The sequence below is a fragment of the Falco peregrinus genome, chromosome 18, assembly GCF_023634155.1.
Source record: "Falco peregrinus isolate bFalPer1 chromosome 18, bFalPer1.pri, whole genome shotgun sequence".
In the NCBI taxonomy this organism is placed as follows: Eukaryota; Metazoa; Chordata; class Aves; order Falconiformes; family Falconidae; genus Falco; species Falco peregrinus.
In genome coordinates this window covers 1,636,375-1,648,252 of record NC_073738.1, presented here as the reverse complement: position 1 = coordinate 1,648,252, position 11,878 = coordinate 1,636,375, and the positions used below count along the sequence as shown (strand labels likewise).

The following is an 11,878-nucleotide window of genomic DNA, read 5'->3' as shown; positions in this document are numbered from 1 at the left end:
CGCGCTTAGCCGCTTCCTATTGGCTGTCTGGTGGGGGCGGGCTCGACGTGGACCCCGCCCCGCGGGGGCGGGGCTGCGCTACGCTGCGCGGTTGGGTCCCGCCGGGTGCCCGTCGGCCGCGGCCGGGATGGACCTGGGCCCGCTGCGGAGCCCCTACCGGGGGGACGCGGAGGTGGGGACGGGGGCGCCGGGGGGGGGCCGGCCGGCTGGCTGGCTGGCTCCTGGGGGCGAGTGGGGGCACGGGGCCCGCGGCCTGGCTGCGTTCTGGGGCACCCGGCTGTCCCAAGGCCCAGGGTGACACCCCGCCCCCCCTGGGCTGTCCCCAAGGCCCGGCGTGACCCCCCCAGACTGTCCCCAAGGCCTGGGGTGACCCCCTAGGCCGTCCCTAAGGCCCAGGGTGACCCTTCCCTCAGGCTGTCCCCAGGGTCCGGGGTGACCCCCCCAGGCTGTCCCCGAGGCCTGAGTGACCCTCCCCACCCCATACTGCTATTGACCCTGGAACCAGGGTGACACCCCTCCTGCCAGTTGTGCCTTGGGAATTGGGGTGAGGTCACCCAGGCTGTCCCCAAGGCCTGAGGGATCCCCCCGCGCACGCTGCTAGTGACCTGGAACCAAGGTGGCTCCCCTCAAGCTGTCCCCAAGACCTGGGGTGACACCCCCCCTCCTTGCATTGCTGCACCCCTGGGGCTGGGGCCACCCCGTCCCCTGCACTGCCTGTGCCCTTGAGGCTGGTGTGACGCCCCCCCAGCCCAGTGCTGGCTGTGTCCCCAAAGGCCAAGTTGCCCCCCGCCCCCATTTCAGTGTCCCCCCCCATGTCCCCAGGCCTTCGAAGAGCAGCACCTGACCTCCCGTGACCCTATCCAGCAGTTCCAAGCGTGGTTCGAGGAGGCCGTGGGCTGCCCGGCCGTCGGAGAGGCGAACGCCATGTGCTTGGCCACCTGCACCAGGTGAGGCTGGGGGGGGGGCACCGTGGGGACAGTGGGGGTCCCCTGGCTGCTGCAGGGGGGACATGTCGTCACCTGCCCTCTCACCCCCGGCAGGGACGGGAGGCCCTCGGCCCGCATGGTGCTGCTGAAGGGCTTTGGGCAGGATGGCTTCCGCTTCTTCACCAACCACGAGAGCCGTAAGGGGAAGGAGCTGGTGAGGGCTGCGGCCACGCTGGGGCTGGCGGGGGCTCTGGGAGGGCATCCCCAGCAGGGGGGCGGCTTCCCAGCCCCTTGGCACCAGGGCTGGGGCCTTTGGAGAAGCAAAGCAGCTGGGGTTTGGGTCGAGGCTGTGCCGGGAGCGATGCTGGTCAGCTGACAGTCTCGTCTCTCCCCCCTCTGCATCCCAGGACGCCAACCCCTTCGCTGCGCTCGTCTTCTACTGGGAGCCCCTCAACCGGCAGGTGAGTCGTGGTCCCCTGGGGTTGGGGAGGGGGGCTGGTGGGGGGCAGAGATGGCCCCTTGGTAAGGTGCCAGGCAGCCAGGGCTCCCCGCTTCAGGGTGCAGTGCTGGGAGTGACATATTTGGCTGGGGGTCACACTCAGATGGGTCCAGCCCCCCAGGGATGAGGTGTGATGGGGGGTGCCCATATTTTGGGGGGAAACTCAGGGGATGGGGTGGTCCCTTGGCTGGGAGCCCACTCGGCCCCTTCAGCACCGGAGCCCAGCTGACAGTGCCTGGCACAGGTACGGATCGAGGGCTCGGTGAAGCGGCTGCCGGAGGAGGAATCCGAGCGGTACTTCCACTCCCGCCCCAAGAGCAGCCAGATCGGGGCTGTGGTCAGCCGGCAGAGCACCGTCATTCCGGACAGGGAGGTGAGCGGCCATCCCCTCCCCAGCAGCAGCACCCAGAGGGGCCGGGAGAGCCGGGGCTGCCCTGGCTGCCCTCGTGTTTACCGCCTTCCCCATCCCCACAGTATTTAAGGAAGAAGAATGCGGAGCTGGAGGAACGGTACAGGGAGATGCTGGTGCCGAAGCCAGCGTACTGGTGAGTCGTGGGGGCTGTGGGCAGGGTGCTGCCTGCCAGGGGGCCCCCCTAAAGCCCCCTGTTTCTCTGCCAGGGGGGGCTACATCCTGTATCCAGAGGTCATGGAGTTCTGGCAGGGCCAAACCAACCGCCTGCACGACCGCATCGTCTTCCGACGCCTGCGGGATGGCTCGGCCCCCCTGGGAGACATGACGCACCAGGGAGAGGGCGATTGGGTCTTCGAGCGCTTCTCCCCATGAGGCCACCGGTGCCTCTGGCCGCGTTCAGCCGATCGGGAGCATCACCTGTGCCAAAGCTGCCCGCCTGTCCCCTGCCGTGCCCTGGGGAATGGGGCTGGCCTCACTCTGCCCTACCCCGGGAAGCGTGTGCTGAGCTCTGGGGTGCTGGTGGGGGGCTCCGGTCCAGCCCCGGTGACGCTCATCTCCTTGTGCCTCTCCCTGGGGTGGGCGAGAGCCGCAGGTGGGTCCCCAGGACCCGCTGCTTCCCCCCACCAGCCTGCAGGGAGCAACTGCTCCTAGTGCCACTGGTGGTTAATTAATCGTGTTAATGATTGTGGAGGGACCAAGTAAAAACCCGGTGTACCCCCTGCCCGTGTCCTGCCGCTGCCACCGCTCATGCCTCATGTTTTAGCTAGAACCGTGCAGCGTACTCAGTCTGTGCAATAACTTATTTAATTACAGCTCTATTGTCACCAGTGTTCGTGGCCGGCCGCGTTGCCACCAGCGCACCCCATCTCCCCAGGACCGTGGGACCCCCACCCTCAGCCTGTGTGTTCAGGGGGAGCTGGGCTGGCGCTGCTTCCAGTCCCCCCGCCCCAGCTGCCTGTCTGAGCTTCGAAAAAATAAATCCCGATCGGCACAGAGCCATGCAGTGGGTTTGGGTTAATATTTACCCACGCGGGGCTGGGCCACGCTCTCCGGCAGACGGAGCTCGTTGCAGCCAGGGATCCCGGCGCACGGACTGGGGCAGAGGGTGCTGGCAGCCCTCCCTGCCCTGGGCCTCGTCCCAGTGAGACCCCTGGCCATCATAACCTTCACCCCCCGGCTCCGTGTTTGCTCTCCCAGTCGCTGCCTTGCAGGGTGGGATCGTACCCTGGGTCTTTGCCGTGGCTGGGGGTCCCCCGGTGGGCTCCTGACCATGCCATGCTGGTAGGGGACAGTGGGGGGGGGCGGGATGGGGGGAGCCAGATGAGGTGGCTGTGGGGCTGTCACACACCTTGTGTCACTGGCGCAGACTCACTCGGTGGCCTTGGTCCCTCCCAGCTGGCTCATCCCTCAGGGACGGTGCCACGGTGGGGCAGGAGGGGATGGCTGGGGTGGCTTCTAGTGTCACCTCGAGGTGGCAGCTTGATGTCCCAGGGAGGGGCTGGGGGCTTGGCTGGGGCTGGCAGCACAGCCAGGTCTCCCACCACCCATCTCGGTGTGTGGCTGGAGCCCAGGTACCACCGTGACGGGCGTAAATGAGCCGCTTGGCCCCGGCGGCGGCGCGCTCTTGGCTCTCCTCCTGCCGGTTCCCCGCTCCGCTCCCGGGCAGGATCCCGGGACAAAGAGCAGCCTGTGAGCCGGCGGGCGCGGGCAGAGCAAACAGAGGGGGGGGGCGGCGGGGGCCCTGGCGCAGGGGTTGTGCCGGGGGTGGGGGGGTTGGACTCTGGCGCTTGGCACCCTCCGGCCGCTGTGATAGCGGGGAAGCTGCGCGGGGAGGGCACCCGGGCTGGCCCCCACCGTGACGGCCACCCCCTGTGTCCCCCCCCCACCCCGCGGGGTCGGGGATCGCCGGAGCTGGCACGGCTCCCCAGCGCGGTCCCTGTGACTCTGCCGGGCTGGGGCTGGGGGGTCCGCCGAGCTCCCCCTGCCCGCGCCCCTGAGCTGCCTTTGCGTCCAGACCTGGTTTATTAACAACAGTTAATTACCAGCAGTTGCCAGAGCTGGCAGAGGGCTCAGCTTCCAGCCACCCCCACAAACGCCGGGGCTGCGAGCTGGCCCTGGCACCGCGTGCCGTGGTCGGCTCCCACCGTTCCGGGAGCGATTCCTGGATGCGAGTGGGAAAACGGCTCCTCCCGGGAAGCCCGGAGGGTTCCACAGCCCCCATGGAGGCAGCTGGGGGAGGGGGGTGGGTGGGTGTCGTTCCCCTGGAGCAGGGAGGTGTCATGTCCCCTGGTGTGGGGGTGGCTGCTGGCATGGACGTGGTGGTGGTGGCTCTGCCCGCGGCCACGCGGCCCCTTGGGAGACGAGCTGGGGGTCCCCAGGACTTGCCCAGGCAGGAAGGGATCAGGATGGGGATCGGGAAGGGGGAAGGGGATCGGGGCTGTCGCGCTTGGGGCAGAGCTGGGTGAATGATTGGCTCTGGTGGTCCACAGCAAGCGACCAAGTGATGAGCATCCTCATCCCAGTATGAACCAGTCAGCCACGGGGGGCCCCCCATGCCCGCAGGGGGCTGGGAGGGATGGGCAGTGCCTGGCTCTGCTCCCTAGTTCCCCCAGTTCCCCCCGGGGTGCCGCCAGCACGGGGGCTGCAATTCAGCAGGCTCCTTGCTTCTCCCTTGGAGAAACTCCGGTCCAAGTCCTGTCCCCCTCCAAAGCCTCGCGGTCCTGTGTCCCCGGGAGGGACAGAGCCTGGGCAGCCGGGGGTGGCAGCCGGAGGGTGACAAGGTGACAGCCAGATGGGTCATTTCTCCTCCCGCTCTCCAGCAGCACAGAGGTTGGGGTGCTCAGCCAGCGTCGCCCGCACTTTCTTCTTCTCCTTGAAGCGCCCCGAGTTGGAGACCTTGACGTGTTTGCCCTTGCTGCTCTTGTCCACGAGCTTCTCCAGGCGGGCGGCGAAGCCAGGGGCCCCCTCCTCAGCCGGCCCTTCCCGCGTCCCACCGGTGGCGGTGGTGGCGGTGGCGGCAGCGTGGCTGTCGGGGCTCTCGTACAGCACCGTGGGCACCGACTGGCGCTTCCGCAGGAAGGTCAGCTTCCACCAGCCGTGGCTGTCGGCCATCGCCACCAGCCCCTGCAAGGGACATGGGGGTCGTAATCCCCGTGGATTTAGCCCTGCTGTCCCGGGGCTGACGGGGATGGACAAGGGACACGGGCTGCTGCTCTGGCAGCGTTGGCGGGGAGCCCGGTGCCGTGTTTGCCAAAGGCGGCTCTGGCACTCTCCCACCATCTCGGCCGGGATGCTTGTGGTGGGGGGAGGGGGGCACGTGTGGGGCTGGGGCGGGGGGCCCCAGGGCAGGAGGACCCCCCAGGTAGCAGGAGGGGATGTTGGGGTGACCTGGGCACTGTGGAGCCCCGGGGAAGGGCTGCTGGCACCACCGGGAGCTGCTGTATCAGCCATGTGTAGCGGGGCAGGGAGGCAGCCCAGTAAGCAAACAGGAACAGGAACTGGGAGCAGGTGGGAGCTGGGGAGGTGCCGGGGTCCCTGCCGGGGGGTCACCACCTGCTGCACCCCGGTTCTCCTCTCTCCCAGCCCCGCCTGGGGGGGGGGGCATTGCTGGGGCCTTGGCCACGCTGGGAAGGCTCCGGCGATCCTGGAGGGCTCCGGTGCGGAGCGTGGCTGCGGGGCAGGACCGGGAAGGCAGCTCCGGAGCGGAGGAGCCAAACGCTTCCCTGGAAGCGGGTGGGTGGGGAGGGGTCCCAGTGCCCTATCCTGGGGGCCAGCGTGGCTCTGAGCCCCCCCAGCACTGGGCCATGACAGACCCCTGCCCAGCTGCTCCCGGGTGGTGCCTCCGGCATCGCTTCCAGGTGCTGGGGCAGGGGGACAAGGACACCGGGGGGGTCCCAGCGCCCCATCCCAGGGGCCAGCACAGCTCCGAGCCCCCCCAGCACTGGGCTGTGACGGACCCCTGCCCAGCTGCCCCTGGGTGGTGCCTTCAGCATTGCTTTGAGGGGGACAGGGACACCAAGCCTGGGGCCACCACCCCAGGGACAACGCTGGTGGCCCCCCAGGCTGGTTTGCTGTGTCCCCCCACATCACCGTGCCCCCCCGCCCCCTCCTCAGGCCAGAGCCGGGTGGGACCCATCACCAAATGGGGCTGGCGGGGGGGGGTGTCCACATCCCACTCCCCACCCTGGGCACCCCGGGTACCTGCACCTCCCACGCCTCCGCTGTGGCCGCCCGGCCCGGGGGTCCCGGGGGTTGGGGTCTGCGGGCAGGTGCCGTTTACCTGCCGCTGCCCCGGTGGCTCCCGGTCAAGGTGAACCCGGCACCGGCCGCCTCCCGCCGGGGGCCGGGCCGGGTCCGTGAATATTCATGACGGGGAACCGGGGCTGAGCCCGGCGGGGCAGCTCGGGACACCGGTGGGCGCTGCCTCTGCCCCGGCCCCGCGGGGGAGGGGGGGCTCCGGGGCTGGGTCCGGGGGGACAGGAGCGGGGGGCGAGGGCAGGGGCGGCAGGGGCGGGGGAGGCAGGGTCGCAGCTGCCCCCCCTGCCCATGGGGACCCGCCTGTCCCCGCACTGTCCCCGCTCCCCCCCCCGGCGGTGCCCCCCGGGTCGCAGCCGGGCAGCCGCCCCCTCCCGGCGAGGACACGACTCGGGGGACACGCGGGACACGCGCCCCCCGGTGACACACTGGGTGGCACCCAGGGGTGTCCCACCCCCCCCGCCACGATGGCCCCTGGGGTGACGGAACCAGCGGCTCTCCCGCGGTGGGTCCCCGAAGGATCTGGGATCTGTTCTGGGCTCCCCATGGGCTCCCCGAGATCCTCTCTGCAGTGGGTGGGGATCCCAGGGGGGGGCCTGGCTCCGTGCTTGGGCACCCAGCGGCCCCCGACAGATCTCGAATCCTCGCTGGGGCAGCTGGGGGTCACAGGGGGATCCTGGTTCCGTGTTGGGGCACCCAGCTGTCCCCGAGGGATCTGGGATCTGCTCTGGGGGCAGCTGGGGATCCCTGAAGGAGCCGGGATCCCCTCTGCAGAGGGTGGGGATACCAGGGGGGTCCTGGCTTTGTGCTGGGGTACCCAGCGGTTCCTGAGGGATCTGGGATCTGCTCTGGGGGCAGCTGGGGATCCCTGAGAGATCTGGGATCTGCTTGGGGGCCTCCCAGGGATCCCTGAGGGACATGGGATCCCCCCCGGGGCGGCTAGGGAGCCCCGTGGGATCCTGGTCCCGTGTTGGGGCATCCACGATGCCCGTGGACTTCGGACCTGCCCTGCGGCTCCCGAGGGATCCGCCCCGGGGATCCGCTGCACTGCGCGTGCGTCTCCTGGTCCCTCCCTCGGTCCGTTCCGATTGGCCGGCGGTGTCTCCGCCCCCCGCCTCCTCTCAGCCAACCGGGACGGTGGCACGTGGCGCAGTCGCCCTGCCTCTTCTATCTGATTGGTCGCGGGGGCGGGACCTTTTGGCCTACTCGCGTTTTGATTGGTTAAGGTGCGGAGGCCGTGCCCGGGGATTGGCTGGGCGGGGGCAGCGCGGGGAGAGGCGGGGGAAAGCGGAAGCGGCGCCGTGGCGGCGGGCGGCGGGCGGCATGCAGGTGGGGGGCCGGGCCGGGGCCACGGCCCAGGCCGCGGGGACAGGCCGGGCCCGAGCGCTGGAGCAGGGGGGGCCCCGGCCGGGCTCCGCCAGGCCCCGACGCCCCTCGCCCCCGCAGGTCCCTCCCCAGGACTACCAGAACGTGCCCATCGACATCCAGACCGGCAAGCTCCTGGGTACGGCACCCCTGGCCCGGCCCCCCCGTGCCCGAGCCCCCCAGGGGGTTTCGGGGGACTCTCCGGCGGGCGGGAGCCTGGTGGCACCGGTCACTCGTGTCCTTCCTCCCCGGGAGGGGCTGTCACCCTGCCGCGGGACAGCTGGTGGCCCCAGCGCCCCACCTCCGTGTCCTGTTGGGTTGTCCCAGCCGGGGCAGCAGCAGGGTGACCCCCCCGTCCCCCCTTTTCCATCCAGCCCTTCCCACACCCGGGGACGGAGCTGGGACTTTACCCCAGCATTTGGTCCAGGCCCTGCTTGGTGGGGAGGGGTCTGCCAGGGCCTCGGCCTCCATCTGGCATCACAGGGCAGCCAGGGGGTGACCCCCTGTTGTGAGCCCCCCAGGCTCCCTCTCCCAGCTGACCCCCTGTCCCCATCTCCCCCACCTGGCAGACTGGCTGGTGGACAGGAGACACTGTAACCTGAAATGGCAGAGCCGGGTGCTGGCCGTCCGCGAGAAGATCAACGCAGCCATGCAGGACATGCCGGAGAACGAGGAGATAAAGCAGCTGCTGGCGGGGGGCTGTGAGTAGAGCTGGGGGTCAGGGTGCCTGGCAGAGCTGGGACATGGGCAGCCGGGGTGGGTGTCCCACCGGGAGCCTCTTCCCAAGGGTTTGCTTACAGCAGCCTCCCCCCAGCCAAGGGGGAGACGGGGGGTCTGTGGTGTGGCCTGCACTGAGGCCTGCGCTCCCTGGGCTGTGCTGGGAGGGGGTGGCACCCGGCAGACATCCCGGTGACTGCATCCCTCCCTGCAACGCAGCCCTGCACTACTTCCACTGCCTGAGGATCGTGGAGATCCTCAAGGGTACTGAGGCTTCCACCAAGAACCTCTTTGGACGCTACTCATCCCAGCGCATGAAGGTGAGCGTGGGGCTGGGGGTGTGTGGCCGACAGCGGCTGGCGTGTTCGCAGCCCCCCCTCCCCTCAGCTTCCTTCTCCCTAGGACTGGCAGGAGATCGTGTCCCTCTACGAGAAGGAGAACACCTACCTGGGTAAGGCAGCTCTGGCTGTGGGCAGGCTCCGGAGAGCCCCTGGGGGGTGGCAGTGGGTGGCCTTCCATCTCCAAACTTGGATGAGGGTGGGGTGAGCTGGGAAAGGGGCAGGATGGGATGGGCTGCCAAGTCTCACTGGGCTGAGGGCCCTGAGCTGGCTCTGCTGCCCAGCTGGGAAAGCCGCCGAGGTGACGGGGGGGCACCCTGAGGGCCTCTCAACACCCCTCCTTACCCCCCCTGCAGCCGAGCTCGCCAGCCTCCTGGTGCGCAGCATCAGCTACGAGATCCCCTCGCTGAGGAAGCAGATCAGCCGGTGCCAGCAGGCCCAGCAGGACTTCGCCCGCCGTGAGGAGGAGTGTCAGCTGGGGGCGGCTGAGCTGCGGGAGCGGTTCTTCGCCGCCTGCAAGCAGTACGGTATCACCGTGAGTCCCTGCGGCCGGCCCCGTGGCGGAGGGGGTCCTGCTGTGCCACCTCCCTCCCCAAAGCAGCCTCCAGCCACCAACATCTGGCCTCAGCAGGGCTCAGGTGTGGTCCCAGAGGACGTCCTCGATGTGCCACCTTACCTACGGGACGAGCTCGGGGCTGTAGGGTGACCCCACGGCCTCCCGTCCCCATCCTGCCCACATCTAGCTCTGCAAGCAGAGGGTGAAGCCGCCCGGGGGTGCTTTGGCTGCCTGTCTCCCCTCCCTGACACATCCCTGCTTTGTCCCCAGGGTGACAACGTGCGCCAGGAGCTGCTGGCCTTGGTGAAGGACCTGCCATCGCTGCTGTCTGAGATCGGGGCGGGAGCCAGCACGCTCTCCGAGGCCATCGAGCTGTACCAGGCCTGCGTGGAGTTTGTGTGTGAGAGGTGGGTTTGGGGGCAATGGGGACAGACCCTCCCATCTCCTGCCCCCACATGTGGGGACAGTGGGTTGGCGTGGTGGCTGCGCCCAGGCTGGGCTCTCCCACGGGGACCCTGGTGGGGTTGGGGGTGCTGGGGTGTCCCCATCCTGTCCCTGGCACCGATGTCTCCGTGGTGGCTGCCAGCTCCACAGAGGTGGTGGTGCCCCTGCTGCGGCATGTGGGGAGGAGAGGCAACACGACCGTCTACGAGTGGAGGACGGGGCTCCAGCCCCTGCGGGTGGAGCGGCCGGAGGTGGAAGAGGTGCCGGAGCAGCCAAAGGAGGACACGGTATGTCCGAGGCAGCGGGTGCTGAGCTGTGGTGCTGGGGAGAGCCCTGCCGGCTCTGCTGCGTGTCCTTTAGGGCTCGTCTGCTTGCCCCCGGGGATTTCAGGGGGGTCTGTTGTCCTGCTCCTCACAGATCGACTGGGGAGACTTCACGCTGGAGCCCACCAGGGCGGATGAGGGTGCTGCTGCCAATGGGGGAGCCCAGGGTGAAGAGATCGACTGGGGGATCACACTGGAGCCCGGTCCCCAGGTAGGTGACCCCTGGCTGTGCTGTCCTGGCCGGGCTGGGGACCTGGGGGGTTCTCGGGCACCTCTGTCTCACAGGGTGCCCTTTCTCGTGCAGCAGGATGATGGCATTGACTGGGGAGGTGGTGAAAGCCAGGAGGTGCAGATCACGGTGATGGAGGCTGGCACTGAGGGTGAGCGTGGCTGCAGAGGGACATGGGGGTCCCGATGGGTGGCAGGGAGCACCCACCCTGCCTGCAGTGACCCTGGGCACCCTGGCTGTGCACAAAGGGGACAGAGCAGAAGGCAGCGCATTGCTGGGCAGGCGCTGTTGGGTGCTGGGTGGGCTGGAGCAGGGCCCTTCACCCCACTAAACAGTGCTATGGGGTGATGCTGAGCATCCTGTACGGGACAAATCGGGGTGGGGGGCGTGACCCAGGTGTCTGAGCCATGGAGGTCCCTGCCCCACTCATCCCCCAGTGCCTGAGGGGGTTGCCTGCGGCTCTGACGCGCTGACACTCCTGGAAAACACCGAGACCCGGAGCCAGTTCATCGATGAGCTGATGGAGGTGGGCACGATGAGCTGATGGAGGGGTGGGCACGAGGAGCGGACAGAGGGGTGGGCATGAGGAGCGGACAGAGGGGTGGGCACGAGGAGCGGATGGAGGTGGGTACCACACAGCTGGAGCCGGGGCAGGGGCAGCCCCACCGCAGCAGGGCTGGCAGCACCAGCGTGTCCCCTGCCCTGTCCCCGCAGCTGGAGCTGTTCCTGTCCCAGCGCCTGGTGGAGATGGAGGAGGAGGCTGACATCGTCTCCATGAGCCAGTTCCAGCTGGCCCCCGCCGTACTGCAGGGCCAGAGCAGCGCCCGTGTGGGCTCCCTGCTGGCCACCACGCGGGCCCTGCTGGGCCAGCTCTGCACCCGCAGCATGCAGCACCTCTTCATCATCCTCGCCTCCCCCAGGTCCTCAGGGGGGCAGAAAAACCTGGGGGTCAGGGCTGGGCTGGGGGCGGGGGGGGGGGGAGACCCTGGGGCTCTGCGGGCACGCGGAGCAGGAGGTGAAGGTGTCCTGGGGTGGGGGTGGCCGTGGGGGTGACGGGGGTCCTGGCGCTCCCCGTGCAGGTACGTGGACCGTGTGAGCGAGCTGCTGCGGCGGAGGCTGAGGCAGGCGGAGCTGCTGCTGGCCAAGGCGGCGGCCATGAGGCAGAAGCAGCGGGAGGCCCTGGCGGAGCAGGGTGCCCTGGAGCCCCAGCTCGACCGTCTGCTGGAGAAGACCAAGGAGCTGCAGAAGCTGGTGAGGGAGGGAGCTGGACCCCACCGGGATGCTGCAGGGCCCCCCCTCCCCCTTCCTCCCCGCGCCCCCCCTGACCCCCCGGGTTCTGTCTTGCAGATCGAAGCAGACATCTCCAAGCGCTACAGCGGGCGGCCGGTGAACCTGATGGGGGTCTCTCTGTGAGCTCCCCCAAGCCCAGCACCCACCAAGAGGGGCAGGGTGGGGTCCTGCTGCCCAGACCCCCCCAATTCACAACCCTGAGGTGCTGGTAATGTGGCCACGGGGTCTCTGTGGGGTGGATGTTGCTGAATAAAGCCAAAACCCTTCTCCCACCCATCAGTCTGGACTTTTTTTTGGGGGGGGGGGAGCCCCTAAATCCCCAGCTCGGGGTTGATCCCCACGGTGTGGGCCCTGGGGTGGCCCTAGGGACACGGGAGCACCTTGTCCTTGGGGTGGCCCTTGTGGGGGGGCTCTCCCTGCCCCTGGGTAGAGCCGCCCCCCGGGGCTGACAGCCCTTGCTGGGGGGGGGTGGGGGGGTGGGGGGTCGCGGGGGGGTGGGCGATTCGATTTTAATTTCATAGCAGA

The 11,878-nt window shown here is 69.2% G+C and overlaps 3 protein-coding genes across 4 annotated transcripts; 2 read left to right on the top strand and 1 right to left on the bottom strand.

Annotated features, from left to right (window-relative positions):
• Nucleotides 1-29: 29 nt before the first annotated feature.
• Nucleotides 30-2,832, top strand: PNPO (pyridoxamine 5'-phosphate oxidase). The gene is made up of 7 exons (XM_055789914.1): nucleotides 30-172; nucleotides 823-947; nucleotides 1,041-1,140; nucleotides 1,334-1,387; nucleotides 1,670-1,798; nucleotides 1,900-1,970; nucleotides 2,044-2,832. Exons 1-7 carry the CDS (start codon nucleotides 128-130, stop codon nucleotides 2,207-2,209), a joined length of 690 nt encoding a protein of 229 aa, XP_055645889.1. The 5' UTR covers nucleotides 30-127; the 3' UTR covers nucleotides 2,210-2,832.
• A 1,008-nt stretch (nucleotides 2,833-3,840) lies between these two features.
• Nucleotides 3,841-6,228, bottom strand: PRR15L (proline rich 15 like). Of its 2 annotated transcripts, none has more exons than XM_055789907.1 (2): nucleotides 6,038-6,228; nucleotides 3,841-4,960 (listed from the first exon to the last, which is right to left on the bottom strand). In XM_055789907.1, exon 2 carries the CDS (start codon nucleotides 4,946-4,948, stop codon nucleotides 4,634-4,636), a length of 315 nt encoding a protein of 104 aa, XP_055645882.1. In that variant the 5' UTR covers nucleotides 4,949-4,960; nucleotides 6,038-6,228; the 3' UTR covers nucleotides 3,841-4,633. The 2 variants fall into 2 exon arrangements, with proteins under 2 accessions (XP_055645882.1, XP_055645883.1); XM_055789908.1 differs by having other exon boundaries at nucleotides 6,117-6,218.
• Nucleotides 6,229-7,376: 1,148 nt separating this feature from the next.
• On the top strand, nucleotides 7,377-11,625 carry CDK5RAP3 (CDK5 regulatory subunit associated protein 3). The gene is made up of 14 exons (XM_055790068.1): nucleotides 7,377-7,420; nucleotides 7,538-7,595; nucleotides 8,026-8,157; nucleotides 8,393-8,493; nucleotides 8,576-8,624; nucleotides 8,868-9,046; nucleotides 9,338-9,474; nucleotides 9,654-9,798; nucleotides 9,929-10,045; nucleotides 10,139-10,214; nucleotides 10,501-10,589; nucleotides 10,778-10,983; nucleotides 11,143-11,314; nucleotides 11,411-11,625. The coding sequence occupies exons 1-14, from the start codon at nucleotides 7,415-7,417 to the stop codon at nucleotides 11,474-11,476; spliced, it is 1,533 nt and encodes a 510-aa protein (XP_055646043.1). The 5' UTR covers nucleotides 7,377-7,414; the 3' UTR covers nucleotides 11,477-11,625.
• The last annotated feature ends 253 nt before the right edge of the window (nucleotides 11,626-11,878 follow it).